The sequence below is a fragment of the Epinephelus moara genome, chromosome 15 (genome assembly GCF_006386435.1).
Source record: "Epinephelus moara isolate mb chromosome 15, YSFRI_EMoa_1.0, whole genome shotgun sequence".
Classification (NCBI taxonomy): Eukaryota; Metazoa; Chordata; class Actinopteri; order Perciformes; family Serranidae; genus Epinephelus; species Epinephelus moara.
In genome coordinates this window covers 14169816-14188283 of record NC_065520.1, presented here as the reverse complement: position 1 = coordinate 14188283, position 18468 = coordinate 14169816, and the positions used below count along the sequence as shown (strand labels likewise).

Genomic DNA, 18468 nt, shown 5'->3' with positions numbered 1-18468 from the left:
TTGTCTTGCATATTAAGCACTATTATGACGTAAGAATTGGGATAATATCGTATCCTGGATCCTCTGGTGATTCCCGTTCCGACACATTTCCCATTTCAAAATTCCATCCTTATCTGAACTCAAACTTCCAGACTTTTCAGTACATTTTTTCGGACCATACTTGACACCAGCATACCAAGAAGATGCCAGAAAGTTTTAGGTAGATACTGCAGCTCATACATACAATTAAAGGTCCAGTGTGTGGGATTTAGCCATGTAACACTGCTGTGTTTCTACAGTAGCCCAGAGTGGACAAACCAAACACTGGCTCTAGATACGGCCATTGCAATTTAACGTTCTGCGTTGGCCACCGTAGTTAGAAGCCCTCTGAGACAAGACTGTCAGGTAACACTGATTTTTTTTCATGTAAACCTGCTTTAATTCAGTGCTTTTACCAGTTTAAATCCTTAAGTTCTTTTGTTGTGTGAGAACAAGAGACCTCTGCGTTAAATTTTGACCTCCTGATCATCTGGATCTTAAGTTTTTCGAGAAAAATGTGAGCACACATTAGCAGCAGCTGGACTAGCAGCCCTTCTCTGATGTGCTGAATCACCTGGTCAGTTTGTTTTGGAGAGGAAGAGACCTCTGTGGATGATTCAGCTCCCGTTAAAAACCTCCTGAACGATGAACACTGAAGGAATCCCAACCAGCTCGTTGCAATCTGCAATCCTCACCACTAGATGGCACTAAATCCCGCTAAATCTGACACACCAAACCTTTAACATAGTGAATAAATAATACTATATTACTTTTTCGACCCCCAATTTTTTTGTCTTTTTTATAAATAAGAACTTAAAAATGAGTTGAAAAAGTTTATAATAAATTTGTTTTCCAGTGTGTGCATGGAAATGACGATAAACGCAGCCATGAAGGTTTAGAAAAGACAATCTGTTCTGTTTCCTGATAACGACATCACTGCACAACTCACACATGTTAAGCTTGATATTTGGTTATTTGTGGTGTTGTGTGTATATACATTTTCTCTCCAACTAATATGGTAACAGATGTCTGGATTTGGTGCGGTTAAGGCACTTCAGGCAGAGCTGTTGTGCAGACTGACGTAGAAATGTGCGTGGCAGTTGCACGCCATACTTCTTGCCTCCACAACATCAAACTCGCACTTATCTTGGTGTTTATTTTAACATTAATATCATATTTAATTGCTGGTGCTCATCATCTGGAAACATACACTCAACATGTAGATTAAATGCAGTCAGAATCATTCAGTACCTGAAGCCACTCCTCTCCAGCCAGCGGCTGCGCAGGCGCGGGGAACCAGCCAGAGCGACTGGCCACCAGACGTGCCGTCCCGGGGTTCCACACCATATCCCTGCTGGAGGAGGCCGAGATCTGCGCGTCGGGGAGCAGGCCGGACAGCAGGCCCTGCAGGTCTGAGCACGGAGCATCTGGAGTGCAAGACGGAGAGGGCAGAGATCACTTTAACCTTCGCCTCATGATGGAGAAGTTTCAGTGACGACCTAACATACACTCACGCTGTTACACATATTCCCACCTGGGAGCTGTTAAGCTTCACCGCAGGATTGCACTGCTGGCCACTGAGCATTAAGAGTTTAGACCGGAGCAGATCGGAGAGGGTGAGGTGAGGGGAAGAGATTTGTGTAGCGCAGCACTATTGCTTCATGGTACATGCAATTAGACTACCATTAGTGGGATAAAAGCAAACGTCCCTGCTTTGCATTCATCCACTCCACATCGCACACAAACATTTTTAATATGTTATTGCATCTTTATATTCTCCACAATAGCTTCCCTGCTCACTGTGCTGCACACATTTTCTCAGCAACTGAGGGAAAAGTTCCACGTACATGCAAAAGCACTTGGAAATGAAACTCATTCAGATATGGATGAGCGGGTAGCATTGAAAGTAACTTGCTGAGGGAGTATGTGAGAGGGAGAAATGAGGATTAAGGGGATAAGAGAGGTATAATACGAGGAGTCGGGAGGCAGAGAAGTAGAGAGCGGAAAGAGTGGGGAGAAAAAAAAAGAAGCGAGAGAGTCGGAGCTGAGGATGACGGCTTGGGGAAGCTGGGAGGAGAGCAAGATGTTTGAGATGAGGCTCCTGCAGAGGCAAACAGTGGGAGAGGGAAGGATGGAGGGAGGTGGAGAGAGCTCGAGGAAGAGGAAGAGACGCGGAGGAAGAGAGAAAGGGCAGGGGGAAGGGAGGTGGGATGAGATGTTAGTTGTGCTGACGGTTTAAGAGAACACAGATCAAAGTTTCATGCTGTTATGTCACAGCAAAAGCAGGAGATGTAAATAATGAATAAAAGGCACAGGAAGTGTATACGAGAGTGTGTGTGTGTGTGTGTGTGTGTGTGTGCCAGTGGGTGGTGTCTGTGTACATTTCAAAGGGTGCGTCTGCTTTTGAGGTCATCTGCTATATTTAGAAGCTGCCTGTGTGTGAATGTACCTGTACTGTAAGAGCTAATAGTTATTTCAATAGCAGCTGTCGAGGCTGAGGCGAATCACAGTTTCTGATGTAAGAGTGAACGGGGAGCCATGAATGATTGATCGCTACTCATTTCTCAATATAGAGGAGCTCACAGAGCAAAGAGGACACATCAAAAAAGCATCTGAAACCATGAGAGGGGAAAAAAAGAGGCGTCGCTGGGGGGAGAGGGAGACAGAGAGCGTCGAGAGAGGGAAATGAAACTGGTGGTGCATCTGGAAGGAAGAATAGAGTAAAAGTTTCCTTTAATTAGCCCGAGGCTCGCTATGTTTAAAAGATAACGGGGGGGGAGTGTGGGAAAGAGTCTAAATGCACATGTTCTGTATGTGTGAGTGAGTGTGTGCCAATGAGTGTGTGTTCCTGGCTTTTATGGTTCAGCATTATTTTTTTGCTGTTGAAGTTGATTTCTTTTTTAGCAAATTATATTTAGTGTTCAAAAAGTCAGCAAGCCAGAATTATCGCCTCGTGGTTGACAGTTAACAGTGCTTCAAATATGGATGCTGCTGCAAAGAAGCTAGAAAGAAACATAGACGCTTCATTCTTGAGTCCAAGTGGACACTTGTGCCAAATTTGAAGGAATTCCCTCAAAGTGTTCTTGATATCACGTTCATGAGAATGGGGCACGCACATGAACGGACATAAGGATATCCCGAACACATAATGCCTCCAGCTGCAGAGGTGTAAAAAGTCATGACTCAGCAGCGTGCTCATATTTTTGGTGAAATGAACACATCAGTTTGTGACTCACGACCTTACGTGTCATCCTGGAGCAACACTTGTTTTGTGGCATCTAAAGATTTAAAATTTGGAATGGTAGAGTATTAGTGTGTATGCAAATGTAGTCAATGATTTGGGGCTGGGGATGTATATAGGAGAGGGTTGTACTTGAAAGGAATAGCACAGAGCAGCTATGAATGTATGACATGAATGTAAACTACTTCATTGTAATCTGCTCTTGCAAAGAGTGAACATGCACAACACCAAGGTTCAGACCAACACTGCCACAAAAGCGCAGCAGAAATTTGTTCCTGTTCAGTCAAACTGTACGAGTGTGAAGGAGTGTGATTCTGGCAAAGTCACCTTTCTTCTGGCGAGAAAAGTGTAACCTCGCCCGCGCACACACCTGTAATCTGGCATCCGTAGAGCTCGAAGCGCAGGGCGATGCCATTCCTCCAGGTCTGTGGTCTGATGCGAACAAACCGGGCCAACACCGGCTGCGGGACCCGGTTCAGCACCACCTCAGCTGGGTCGGTGTTAGCGTGGAAAATCTGGGGGAAGACAAACAGAAGACAAAAGGTTACTGTCAGGAGGAGATGTGCTGCTCATGCCGGCATGAGTGCTTGCCTTATCTCTATCTTTCTCACACACTACCTCTCTTGCTCTACACCCACCCACAGTGCACGGTTTCGCTTGGCTACACACGCACACAGTGGCAGGCCGGACAAAGCAGAGACAACCCAAACACGGATCCAATGTCACCAGCCCAGCTGTCGATGTGTTTTGGGGTCAAAGGTTCGGCTCTGGGAGGCTGGGAAAGCCCAGCGATGGATGAGGGCTTCTCTCTCACACACACACACACGCTGCTTGCTCAGCTTCCACACACCTCTACGCTGGTGGCCGTAGGAAGCCGTGGGAGACGTGACCTGACACGACCAAACTTGATTGGCCATCACATGCAGGAAGTCCCTCCAGGTGGGCAGGATGTGAGAGAAATTAACTTCCCAAAGCATCAACATTCACTTCGTCTACGAACACTCACTTCCTTCCATTTGCTCTTGAGCAGCGGGGTGTGGCAGCAGGGGTCGGAGGGCAAATGTAGCCAGGGTGGTCAAGTTACTTCCTGTTTTGGGATGCTTGAGGGCGTTGGATGTGGACATTCAATGACAGACATGAGTCCTTTCTTGCCTTTGTGTGTCACCCATAACTTCCTGTTAATAAATATAAATAACTTCCTACTCCAACACCTTCGCTTTACTTTCTGTCTTTCGTTCATCTCAACACCTCCTTTGAGCTCCTTCTTTAAAACCGTACAGTTGGTATCTCTGCACACATCCTCTCTGGTGGCTGGTGGCTACAAACTGAAACCACACACAAAAGGCACAGGAAACCACAGGAACCCACAAACACACACATACACACACGCATCCTCCAGACTCAGATAAGCAGAGGAAGTGTCTTTTAACTGACTGAGTGACTGTTAAGTGTCATTCACTCTATCTGTCTGTGGTCGACCGGGCCGGCTGATAGGAGCAGCCGCTGTGGACTGACACACTCACAAAACCACACTGACGAACGCCACTACACACAATGAAAAGACAACTGCGACAAGCAGCCGAATTAAACATTAAAGGCATCATTTCTTTAACTCTACTCCAAGCACTGGATGATCAAACCAAAGCACGTTCCCTTCGCCTAAAAATTTGATTCCCTCTTGATTTGATAATGTTGTTTTTCATTATAAGTGATAAACACTGTGATTCCAGTTGAAGCTTAAAAATATTACTCTGCCATATTGGTAGAAAGTGACCTATTTGTAAAATTCCCAGTCTGGCGCATGCCTGTAAAAAAATGATACCATATTCCAGAAATTCCACAACCAGTGGGAATATGAGAGATATGACTTCAAAATCCTACTCGAGGGGTTTTATTTGATTTTGGGCATGGCCTGATTTAATCAAGTGGAGCTGACAGTGGTAATACAAAGCAGCGTGAGTGTTTGAACAGATAAGCGGGTCTATCTGTGCTGTATCTGCGGCTGGATTGAGGATAGGCAGCCGTTATGTTTACCTAAGAGGCCAAACAGTGGATGTGGGCTCTTATGGGGGTTATGTAAACACCCACGCACGCTCGCACAAAGACGAGCGCATGATGGAGGGGTTTGCCTCGCATACAACCGGCCCCATCTCCACCGCTCCCAGATATTCTGTCTGTGAAACAAAGAGCGAAAAGACAGGGAGGACAGGAAAAACAAGAAGATGACTGCGGGGAGGAAGAGTCCTCAGAAGACTAGTTAAAAACAGGTGAAGAGAGGGGTGGAGGCGGGAGAGGTGGAAAAAAGAGGTTGAATAAAGGGCAGCAGATATAACTGAATGAAGAGGAGGCAGGGAGTGGTGGCGAGTAGGAAGGAAAGAACAACCAGCAGATTCATCAGTGAAACAGGAAACACTCCGTCCAAGGATTTGTCTGTATGTGAATATTGTTGCCAGTCGTTTAAACTTTGGCTTCACTTCCTCAATGAAGACACTGTGATAAAAACTGATGGTAGCACAAAAACAGTTCACATCTCCCAACAGCTACCCCACACAGGAAGTGGAGGAGCAACAACGTCAGCACCTTTTGGAATTGTTTGCAGAGGGAAGCAATGATTAGGAATTTAAAGAGTTCTCATCTACTGCAACCCACCAAGGGATGTAACACACTGCAGTCAACCAATCACAAAATATTAATAGGATAAACAAGATCAAAGAAACTGTACATTTGACATTTTCCAGGAGGACTGGCGAAGAAGATTTCTTTGGTTTCACTGACACATGATTGAATTAAAGGTCCAGTGTATAAATAATAAAATAAAAAGTATGTTCTCTTTAATATACGATCACCTAAAAATAAGAATCGTGTTTTCATTATCTTAGAATGAGCAGCTTATATCTACATAGAGAGCGGTATGTCATCTACAAAGATCGTCATGTTGCACCACCATGTTTCTACAGTAGTCCGGAAGGGACAAACCAAACTGGCTCAAGATAGTGCCAATCACTTTCATGTTTTTGTGTTGGCCACCTTAGTTAGCAGCCCCTGCTTGACAAGAGTATCAGAAAACATGGATTTTTTTAACGTTAAACTGCTTTATTCAGTGTTTTTACCCGTTAGAATCACTAAGTCAGTTTGTTCCGGAGAGGACAAACCTCCTGAATGTCTTGATCTTAAGTTATCAGAGAAGAAAGTTGAGCACACATTAGCAGGTGCTAGGCTAACGGCTCGTCTCGAATTACTAGTTTGTAACCTGAAACTGCTTTAGTCAGTGTTTTTACCGGTTTAAATCTGCGTGTCCGTTTGCTTTGAAGAGGAAAAGACCTCTACGGAAAATTCGGCTCCTGGTAAAAACCTCCTGAATGTCTTGATCTTAAGACATCAGAGAAGAAATGTGAGCACATCTCGTCTTTGAAATGCCAAACGATTTCAAAGAAATACTAGTTTGTAACCTGAAACTGCCTTATTCAGCGTTTTTACCAGCGTGTCCATTTGTTTCAAAGACAAAAAATAAAATCAGAGATCTAAAATAAGGTGAGCACGTATTAAATTACCAGAAAAAATACGTGAGCACACATTAGCTGGTGCTGGGCTGGTGTCCCCCCTACGAGTGTAGGAGAAACACTGATTTGTGACGTGAAACTACTATATTCAGTGTCTATACAGGTTTTAATCACCAGGTCTGTTTGTGTGGGAGAGGAAACGACCTCTGCTGATAATTCGGCTCTTGGTAAAAACCTCCTGAACAATGACCACTGAAGGGATTCTAACCAGGAGAAGGTTCAGCCGGTTGCAATCTGCAATCCTCACCACTAGATGCCGCTAAATTCTCCTAAATCTTACACACTGACAGGACCTTGCAAGTAAAAAGGCCATCCCGTAGGTCAATTTTCCAGGGGGGGTAGAATGCGACCTGCTATCACTACCACAGAATGTTTTCACACTTGTAAACCAATCCATTCACCTTCTTTCTGAATGATAATAATGAAAATAATAATGCTGAAACTCAAGATGGTGCAGTGCTAGAGAAGTGGTGCGACTGTCCTTTGAGGGCAGAAAGTTGGCCGCTTGTTCAAACATTACGAAATGTCTAAATGTAAAATATTTGCCCACTGCAGCTTCCCAGAAATGTCCAATGTTCCAATGGTACAAGATGCCCGTCACGACTAAAAGGCTATTAGCTGGTGCATTACAATATTGCCAGCTGCTTCCCTTTCTTTTTCATCTTCGGATAAAAGCAGAGAATGTGGCATTAACATTACTGACACAATTTGTTCAATAAAAATCAGCTCTCAAGAGGCTCTTTCCATTTCTCTTGGATGTGAGTGGAGAGAGAACAAACTTAGACAGGAGAGAGACAAAGACAATGAGAAGTTGACAGTCGGCTTCTTCTCCCTCCTGTCTATTGTCAGGGTACCTGAGGGGTTGCTCATTTGACCCCTGACCCAGTACTTCCAAGGTTAAAGGTTAATGACCTGAGGAAGCAGATGGTTGGTCATTGACCAACTCGTGGTTACTTTTTGACCAACTAGGAATCCGACTTGAAATGTAGACAGACCAAAGCTGCCTGTCTGGTGTCTGGGCCACATCTGTAATCTGCCTGACGACAGGCATGTTTTTGGTGTATGTGTGAGCTCTGTGTGCCACGTGATGCGCAGGCAAGGTGGGCTGAATAATTAACGCCGTCATGTTGTGTCTCTCGGTGTGGAGAGTCATGAAAATATAACGAAGCCCAGCACACACACATACACACAGCAGCGTGCGGCGACCAGACTCCTTTGTGTGGACATTGGCGGGACACGGGCACCATGGGTATTTAACTATTGATGACCTCTCCGGAGAACGAGGTCACCGTGAAAGACGTGTGTATGTTATAGTAAAACCCTCTCTGACGGTCTCGTAGCTTGTGTGCATCCGAAACAGACTAAATTTCACTGGAGTCTTGTTAGAGAGACGAACATTCGTTGCCTGGAAAACAAGGTGTGGATAGACAGATGATTCATTCACCATCTCGCTCTTTTTCTCCCTCACTCCTGTGTTTTTGGCACATGTCTCCTTCCTCTGCCAATGTTTTCCTTCAAGCTGATGGCACCGCAGGGAGATGCGGTGGGCTCTGCACAAGACATTATTCGTTTCCCCGCCGCTTTTTCATCCCCGTGATGTTCCCTCGATCCCAGTCCCTTTCTCTGTCCATTACACTCGTCAGCCCCGTCTTCTTGCTCTAGTTATTCCCTCTGTCTCTCTCTTTTTTTCTAGCCATTACCTCCCCCCCAACCCCACAATCCTCCATCTTTGCTCCAGACGTCCTCTCCCTCCCTCGTTCTCAGTATGAAGATGTTGACAGTAGGAACTGGTTCCAGCTGGCCGCTCTCCACCACTGCCTCTAAAAGCAGCGAGCAGTGTGTGTGAGGTTAAGGTAGTGATCCTTTGAAACTGTCTCACACCGCCTTGTGTCGAAGTCTCCCACTTTGCGCCAGTTGTGTCCGTCTGCATGTGTGTGAGCATACGCAGAGTGATGTTTGTATTAGCTTTAAGAGTGTAAAAAACAAAGTGTGTGTCTGTGCGAGGGCGTGTGACACGGTGTGATGGAGGAGCAGGCTGAAATGCTGTGTGGGCTGTTTTTCTCTTTCTCCCAGGTTACTTTATGTGTGTGTGTGTATACTTGTAAACAGTACATAGTGAGGACCAAGACAAGTATTGAGGACAATTTGTAAAGTGAGGACATTGTGGCCGGTCCTCACTTCCTCAAAGGCCTGTTTGAGGGTTGTTTTCAGAGTTAAGGTTACAATTAGGGTTAAGGTAAGGGTAAGGGTTGGGGTTGGGCATTTAGTTGTGATGGTGAAGAGGCAAGGGAATGCATTATTTCAATCAGGGCTCACTAAGATAGAAGTACAAGAATGTGTGTGTGTGTGTGTTGGACAGATTTAGCACAGCCTCACACTGCTTTTCAGTAACAATGCTCAGTTAGCGCTGGGGCTGATGGGATTTTCCTCACAGACGAATGACAGTGTGTGTTTTTAATGTTAATTTGTTTGGGTGTGTCTATGGTAAAAAAAAAATAAAAAAATCATTGTGCGTTTGTATCTATGTTCGTGTGTGTGTGTGTGTGTGTGTGTGTGAGGTATGCAATTCCTAAGAGAGCCAGCATCTCATCAAGTAATGAGGTGCATATGTGAGTAGTGTGATTTAGAATTAACAAGTCACATGGGTGTCAAAGTGAAAATGTGTTGGCGTGCAGAAAAATGAGTCAAAAAAAAAATCACACACACACACACACACATACACATTCATATGTGTGTGCACAAAGCCTGTTTGCTGGTGTGACCGAGGTGATTGCAATCTGCAGTGCTGGTGTTTTTCTCTTCCGACAGCACTTTCATTTCTTTACAAAAAACAAAAAACCAACCCCATTTCCCACAATGCTTTCCCCTTCCCAGCCTCTCCCCTTCCCTCTGCCTCTCTTTCCATCAAATAATCTTTATTGGCATTAAATCCTTCGCTCTTTGTTAACACGGCAAATAAGAACACAAATCTTGACAATAAATGGCAACGCGCTCTCCCCCAATAACAAACACAGTGAGGCAAAGAACGGCCAAGCCAATCCTTTTATTCATGGGTGATTCATATCTGATGCACAGACACACTCATGGCTCAACCTTCCACAAACACACACATATTGTGCACCACTGACACATGCACGTGCGCTCTCCCAAAGCCACATTAGCTTTGAGCTCACTGTTAAATGACAATTAGAAGAACCAAATCCCCGTCATTACAGCACCCCCTGACGAGAATTCAGTTTCAACCACTTAAGGGCTCTTTGGGGGGCTTAGGATGGGCTAACTGGGAGTTTGTACGACAAGACTGGTGGATTAACAGTCACGGAAGATTCAACCGCAGCCCACAGGGACCAAAAGAGGACCTGGCTGACGGGGAGAGCGAAGGGTACAATGAACTCTTTGGTTTCGGCATTATTAAGTCAGGCCAGGACTGCAAATTGTGTGCGATCAGTGAGTGATTTGTCAAAAGGGTTATTCTCAAATCCTATCCACCCATCTCTGTCTGTGGTCGGCAAAAATACAAAAGGAGTTTTATCTGACGTAATCTGAGATCTTTGGAAAATACATCAAAGAATGTGGATGTAATAAATCCTTGTGGATATGCAGCATAATTCAAGAGCCCTATCATCCGTGGAATACATGCTGTCATCTTTCTTTATGATCATCAAAAACAGATGGTATTATTGTAATTTAAATGGATAATGTAGGGTGCATTTGTAAATCCAATATGATGCATGACAACAGTATTGTAATGTTCCATATAGGGATGTCAACATATAACTGAATTGCTAAACCACAGGGAATATTTTTGACCAGTTACACATGTTGATCTATGCGTTCATGCGTCAACATAGTGCCCACTGCCCTTCCTCCGGACTCCACTGGTTAGCTAATCTTGTCCACTCTGCACTGGGCACCAGCTGGGTCCGGTGGGAGCCAGCTAGCAGCGCTACTAGTTCAGTAATTACAATTAGTGACACTGTCCTGACCCAACGGAATAGCCGTGGAAACATTGTACACACCCTCTGGTCTCCCCCAAGGTCACCCCTGTAAGTAAGCAGCTGAATGTTGAGCCGCAAACCCTATCTTATCACCTAACCTTATCACTGTTAGCTCTGTTAGCACCATTAGCATTGTCAGCATTGCAAGTGGTGCTAACATAGCTAACAAGGGGTTTTGCATCTCAGAAAGATGCCACTTCCTCACTGGAGAGACCAAGAAGAGACTTCTGCTGGCCAAGACAGCTACTTCAGGTTTAGCACTCCGCTAACTTGAATGCGGATAAAATGATTTAATCTCATGGCTCTTTTAGATGTTACAAATGTTATCGTAACGAATGGATTCAGTTCTGATATTCAAACAAAACATTTCGCAGGGTTTGTGACGCTCAAAAAAATGTATCCACTGACTTCCCTGGGGGCCTGGTGCAGAGCGGCCAAGGCTAATGTCAGCGAACCAGTGGGCACTATGTTTCCGCATGTTGATGCAAAGTCCGTCAGCAAAGCCAACAGAAAATAAAATGGAAAGTAAAAGACATTTACGTCACAAAACATCAGAATTAAACCACTTCTAAATTGATAGGGCTTTAAAATACAATGCTAAAGCTCCCTGAGTCAATGGAGCGCTGGACCAAAAGGAAAGGCCCCTTGTATTTTGAGTCATTTTGCATTTGCAGTTAGGTGCCGTTTAATGGGTGTCGGGCTATCGAAAGCAAAATGAACCGTAAAGTAGCAGGCTTAATTTCCTGGTTTCAGCTTTGGTTTTGAGGAACATTCACAGGCTCTTTGGTTGGCTGATACTGAGTCGAATGTTTCCGCCATCGCCCATTGATCTTTCATTTTCTGACTGGACTTTCTAAAAGCTGAAAACAATACCAATTCTAAAACGTCCAAAGTGACCACTCATAAAAGCAGCATCTCTCCCAAATGCACGTCGATGCATCAGTCTATGTCCGAAAGTGTTATACTGCTCAGACAGATTAGTGGACTCAGATTACATGCTACAGACAGACAGGCAGGCACACATCATATGCGCACACATGCACAGATCTCCAGACAGAGAGATCAGCCAGAGGTTATTTAAAGGAGGGCTCTGCGGATGTTGCATGTGTGTGTATGTGGAAGGAGCGAGGGGGCATCTGGGGAGGGGTTCTAATAAATTGCACGGATGTTGACTTTTTAAGTCAAATCCACGCTTCACCCGATAATCTCCACATCAGATACCCCCCACCGACCCCACCCAAACCAATCACTGGCACTCACAGAAGGGGGCCTCCCAGTCTGTGTGGGTATGTGGATTAACCCTCCATGCACTGCTCCAACCCTTACCACTCTTTTTTTTTGCTTGCAATCCGCAGTGACCTTAACCCAGATATAGGGGACGGAGTTCAAATCCCTTGGAGACGGCTTACTGTACGCCACAACAACAACAACAACAACCTGTACTGTATATACATTCAAAGATGAGCCAAACCTCACACGCAACGCACTAAAACCCACCAGTTCCAGGAAAATAACGTTGCTATGATACTCTCAAACTTGCTTAGTTCACACCTGGTATGACTCCACAACCCCAGGTGTGTGTTTATGAGTGTGTTGGCACAAGAGCGATGATGAATAGCAAGCTCTAGATAAGGACACATAGAGGACTCCATTGTTCTTGTTTGTCAGCTTCCCCTCCTCTCTCTATCTCTATCTCTTCCTCCCTCCTGTTCCCGCTCTCTCTACCTCATGACTGGGGTCATGACTCGGGTTCATAAACAGTCCTGGAAGGGGAACGACTCCTTCAGGAATGTTCCATCTTATCGATATGGCTCTTGGACGCATACAACAGCCTCTGTTGTTAGAGTACATATCATGCAGGGTAGAATAAAGGTTAGAGAAAGCCGGCCTTGTAGCTACAAGTTCATATCCTGGAGGAGTGTTTTTTTTACTCCCTCTGTGTTTTTATGTGCATGACTGTTTGCCCATATACAATACGAGACGATACGAGATGAGACGAGACAATACGAGACGAGACGATACGAGATGAGACGAGACGAGACGAGACTATACCATACCATACCACACCACACAAGACGATATGAGACGAGACTATACCATACCACACCACACAAGACGATACGAGACGAGACTATACCATACCACACCACACCACGACATACGAGACGAGACTATACCATACCATACCACACCACACAAGACGATACGAGACTATACCATACCATACCACACCACGACATACGAGACGAGACAAGACGAGACTATACCATACCATACCACACCACACAAGACGATACGAGACGAGACTATACCATACCATACCACACCACGACATTCGAGACGAGACGAGACGAGACGAGACTATACCATATCATACCATACGAGACGAGACTACACCACACCACACCACACCAGACGAGACGAGACGAGATGACGAGACGATTTTTCATCCTTTTATGTTTAAATGGAAGAACTCTACGTCCTACAAACTCCTACCTTGTGGTTCTTGCCGTGCCGGTACACCATCCAGTCCTCCCCGTTCGTGCTGACCTCCAGTTTGAAGGTTGTGACGTAGTAGGACTTCTGTGTCTCCTTGGAAACGGCCCCCTGTGTGGCGATGCCCGTCAACACCTTCAGGAAGTGGAGGTCAACCTGGAGAAAGGAGCGAAAAGGAAATATCTTAACAACAATAAAACAGATTAGGAAAGAATAGAGTGATAGACGGACTGTGCAGATTGCTGTAGGGATTTATGGTGCTCAGGGCTGATGTAGATAACAGAGACAGACCAGCTGCTGTGTCTATCTGTCACACAGACAGCAGGGGATGGACGCCGACTGTGGCCTACTGCTGAGAAAGCTTAGGTGGTGTGTGTATGTATGTGTGTGTCTGCATTGTCGTGTGTAAGGGGGAGGAAGGCTGGAGGCAAAGATCAATGGCGTAGTGTTCGGATGCATTCCTGAAGAGCGCCTTCATCAATCATAGGCTTCTCGGCGCTCATGTGTATGTCCACCTATGCATGCATACGCGTGTGTGTCTGAGACAGGAAAAGATTGAGAGCGCAGAAGCACTTCCTTATCATCAGTTCACAGTTCCTCCATTTCCTTTCTGCGTGTGTGTGTGTGTCCTCACTGTATATGAGATGCAGTTGCCCGTTGCATCTTCTCCTCTACAATGCTGGAATTATTCAAATTCAAAGTGAGCACTTTAAATCCTGACCTGTATATACTCTTTGTTGCTGTCCTCTGAAGGCGTCCAGGCGTTGTCGTCGTTGTTGAGGCGGGCCTGGCGCGGCAACCAGCGGTTGTCGTAGAAGGTTGTCGAAGCGGTGATCTGATCATCGCTGATCTTCCCTGACTCCATACCGAGCGCCATGCTACAGTGGAACGCTGGTGCAAGACAAAGAGAGAGCAGAGCGTTAACTGTGTATTTGTTAACGTGGCTTTACAGTGGAGATGGAAAATAAGCTGCAAGAAAAATAGAAAGAGGAAGGAAGCAGTGATGAATATAGAATGGATGACAGATGCAAGAACATTTTCAAAGAGACTGAAAGGGAAGATCGAAGCCACATTTTATAGAGCTTGAAGACAGAGAGGAAAAGCTAAATCCAGACAGACAAAGGGCAAAGTGAGACAGAGAGCAGCCCAACAGGTGACCAGAGGTAAATTGAGGTGAAGTTAATTTATATTCCAAAAGAAAATAGTATGACTCTGCTTCAGAGAAACCATGCTCTCTTAGGAGAGAGCAAAATAGACTGAGAGGGGTGAGTGAGATTTAAATAGCATTAAAGTCGGCAAAGCTGAAAAGATCGAGAGGGTAAGAGGAGTGGAGGATGAAGAAGAAAGACGAGTGTCAGCAGAGATGACAGAGGAGAGGCTGTTGAAAGAGAGAAAATAGAGGCGGTGATAAGAACAGGTAAACAAACCGACACACACTCCATAAAAGTTATCTGGCACTCACAGTCGCTGACTTCTTTGTGCGTCATGTTGTATCGGGCGGAGAAGCCGTCTTTGGCCACGGCCATGTCGGTGTGGAAGGAGAGGGACAGCAGGCCGGAGGACGACTGGATCTCTGGGGGGATTTTTGTCCCGCAGTACCGGCCGATCAGAGGAGACACTGTAGACACAAACATTGTCAAATAGTTTTATTTTTAAGTAGTTTTCAATGTCTTATAGCAAAAAAACACTTGATTTGATGTCTCCCTGTCTGTTCCCTTAGTTACGGTGTGTAATAACGGCCAGAAAAGTGTTTTTGCAGAACATTATAATGTCACAGTGAAGTTGACCTTTGACCTTCTAGGTATAAAATTTCATCACTTCACCAGTATATCCTATTAAACATCTGTGTAAAATTTTGTCATAATCAGCATATGAATTCTTGAGTTATGCCCAAAAACTGGTTTTGTGAGGTCACAGTGACCTTGACCTTTGACTACTGAAATCTAATCAGTTTGTCCTTGAGCCCAAGAGGATGTCTGTGCCAAATTTGAGCAAATTTCCTCAAAGCTTTCTTGTGATGTTGCATTCACAAGACTTAGAGGGACACAAAGTCACAGTGACCTTGACCTTTGACCACCAAAATCTTATCAGTTTGTCCTGAGTCCAAGTATATGTTTGTGCCAAATTTGAGCAAATTTCCTCAAAGCTTTCTTGTGATGTTGCATTCACAAGACTTAGAGGGGCACAAAGTCACAGTGACCTGGACCTTTGACCACCAAAATCCAATAAGTTCATCCTTGAATCTAAGTGGACGTTTGTGCCAAATTTGAGCAAATTTCCTCAAAGCTTTCTCATGATGTTGCATTCACAAGACTTAGAGGGATACAAAGTCACAGTGACCTGGACCTTTGACCACCAAAATCCAAACAGTTTCGTCCTTGAGTCCAAGTGTGTGTTTGTGCCAAATTTGAGCAAATTTCCTCAAAGCTTTCTCATGATGTTGCATTCACAAGACTTAGAGGGACACAAAGTCACAGTGACCTGGACCTTTGACCACCATAATCTAATCAGTTTGTCCTTGAGTCCAAGTGTGTGTTTGTGCCAAATTTGAGAAAATTCCCTTAAGGCGCGTCAGAATGCCTCTGACTATGGCTGTAGCCGGCTGGGAGGCATAAAAACTGAGTAGGATCTGTTATCTGAGTGGTAACGTTTGCTCCCAGCTGTCATCGGAAGTCAATATGACGTCAGACAGATGTTGGACTCCTTCACTGGACAGACAACAATGGCACTGGATGTTTAGAAGATGTTTGGATTTTAGTTACTTAACAACACATCTTAAAACCAACAAAATGTCAGAACTTTATGTCCACCAAATATCAGTCCACGACATTGGTGGCCAGCTGCACTGCTTTTGCTGTCCGATGCTACTTGCTCAAGTAAAAATGTGAACTATTTTGTCTTGCAGCCTCTTTGGAAGCATCTTCCCATGTAAAATACAAAGAGGAATGCAGGTTTCCAGTGGCCACGCTGCTTCAGTAAGTGTTGTCTAATGAGTCACAGCATGCGTCCCCCACATCTCTTCCTCCCATCATTCCTCTCGCTCCCTTTCCTCTCCTGTCCATCCCTCCATCTGCCATGTGTGTCTCAGCCAGGGCCCAGCAGGGAGATTGGAATCCCCCGCCTTAATGCAAGCTGCACTGGGATCAGCTGCAGACACACATGCACACATGGACACTCACGCACACACCAGCGAGGATTACAATAGTCTCAAGAGTAGCTCCCTCACCAGACACCAAATTCTTCACCCTTCCCGTCTTGTCTCCCGTCCCTCTTTCACGCCCGAGGACTCGGCGCGCTGGAACTGGGTTACACTTTAATTTCCTCCTAATTCTCAACTTTGAATGGTATAAATTGTTTTCAGCTATCAAAGCTCCCAAATTCAAGGCTATAATTGGAATTTTAAATCCACTTGGATCCCTTTTTAGCTACTGAAAATAGAATAATTAGAGCAAATCCTCAGTTCTCCGCTACATATTTAAAAAAAAAAAGAAAAAAGTCAGCGAGAGAGAGAGAGGTGGGAAGTGAACCAGTCGCCACTGCTTATGTGCGTCTCATCAACAATACCCTATGGCGGTCACTATCAAAGACCTTGATACTATTCTCAAGTGTTTTTTCCTCGCCACTTCCTGATCTCGGCCACTTTCACAACGCCCGGCACCTCCTACTGGATGCAAACAGATACTCATCGTAGCCATCACTCTCACTCGCCGGGGGGAGGAAGGAAGTGCTAGGTGATAAGGAGGGAGTACAGGGAGGATAGGAAGGGGGTGATGAAGGGTGTTATTATGGAGGGGGAAGAGGGGCATGGGAAAGGGCTGCTCCTTAGGGGTGTCCAGGCACTTTCAGCTCCCCGTGTGAAATAATGTTTCCTCTATGTAATGCGAAGGAATGTAAGGCGAGGCTGCTTACATCAAAGGCTGCTGAGGAAATTGAAGACTGGTATGTAAATTTCAATGTGGGAATGTGGGTGAGTCTGTATGGGCTCTGAATGTGGACATGAACGTAACATGTGTGCGATTTGTGCGCCTCACCTTGCGGCAGGCCATCCCACACGTCCAGCCAGTCATACTTGCAGTCGCCCTCTCCCACCAGCAGGGGATCGTTCTCCAGGTCAAAGGTCAGGAACGTGAGGGTGATGTCCATGTGGGGCGGGGCGATGATCATGTAGGAGCACTCCAGATTGTGAGGGTATTTATCCGGGAAGCCCGGGGACTCGATCATGCCGGAGGAGCTGGTGAAATTGCGGAAGCAGAACTCCGACCCTGTGCGGAGAAAAGGATATTTAAGCAATCGGTCATATTAGGGGGAAGATATGGGCGTGAGCAATCGATCACACTCCGATATCTCATCTGACTTGCAGAGGGTGTTTCAGAGAGTCGTTCATCACTGACAGTGAGCTGGAATTTACAGTGGCTGTGGTGTTGAGACACACAAACACATGGGTTTATGATCACCGATGGAGGAGAAAATACACAGGGAGTAAATGCTCAAGTGGGCATATCTAACAATGCAGCGCATGGTGTGAGCCGGCTAATAGCTCTTTTTGTCAGTTGTATGCCACCAATCAGCTCCGCTGCTGTATTTGACACAAACAACAATATTTTCAACCTCTTTATTGTTCAACTACAGTTACTGCCTCGCAGTTGTTTGCCTCCATGAACCAGTCAAGTTGCAGTTATAGCTTACATCCATGTCTGAAAAAACATGGATGCCTCACACACATCTTCCCCCTGCTAGCACAGAAGATCTATACAAACAGCACAGTTTCAAGGTGTCATAAATTCAGTATCTGACTAAATGTTACCCCTTGAAGTTGAGTTGACCTTTGACCTTTTGGCTTTAAAATGTCATCACTTCATTATTTTATCCTTTTAGACATTTGTGTGAATTTTTTGTCATGATTAGCTAAAGAACTCCTGAGTTATGGACAAAAACATGTTTGTGTGGTCACAATGACCTTTGACCATCACCACCAAATTCTAATCAGTTCACTCTTGAGTTCAAGTGGACGTTTGTGCCAAATTTGAAAGCAATCATGACTTTTGACCGACAACCACCTCAAGACCTCCTTGAGATACTGCGTTCTCAAGAATGAGACAGATGCAAGGTCACAGTGACCTTAACCTTTGACCATTACATTCTAATCAGTTCATCC

At 45.1% G+C, this 18468-nt stretch overlaps 1 protein-coding gene across 3 annotated transcripts in view; it reads right to left on the bottom strand.

Annotated features, from left to right (window-relative positions):
• The window catches only part of nrp2a (neuropilin 2a), a 77926-nt gene that overhangs the window by 24776 nt on the left and 34682 nt on the right, over positions 1-18468 (bottom strand). For all 3 annotated transcript variants that reach the window (XM_050063017.1, XM_050063015.1, XM_050063016.1), the window contains exons 4-9: positions 17345-17575; positions 14776-14931; positions 14035-14204; positions 13314-13469; positions 3630-3774; positions 1270-1445 (exon numbers count right to left, since the gene is read on the bottom strand). In XM_050063017.1, the coding sequence (XP_049918974.1) occupies positions 1270-1445; positions 3630-3774; positions 13314-13469; positions 14035-14204; positions 14776-14931; positions 17345-17575 (1034 nt within the window). The remainder of the gene's footprint in view (positions 1-1269; positions 1446-3629; positions 3775-13313; positions 13470-14034; positions 14205-14775; positions 14932-17344; positions 17576-18468) is intronic.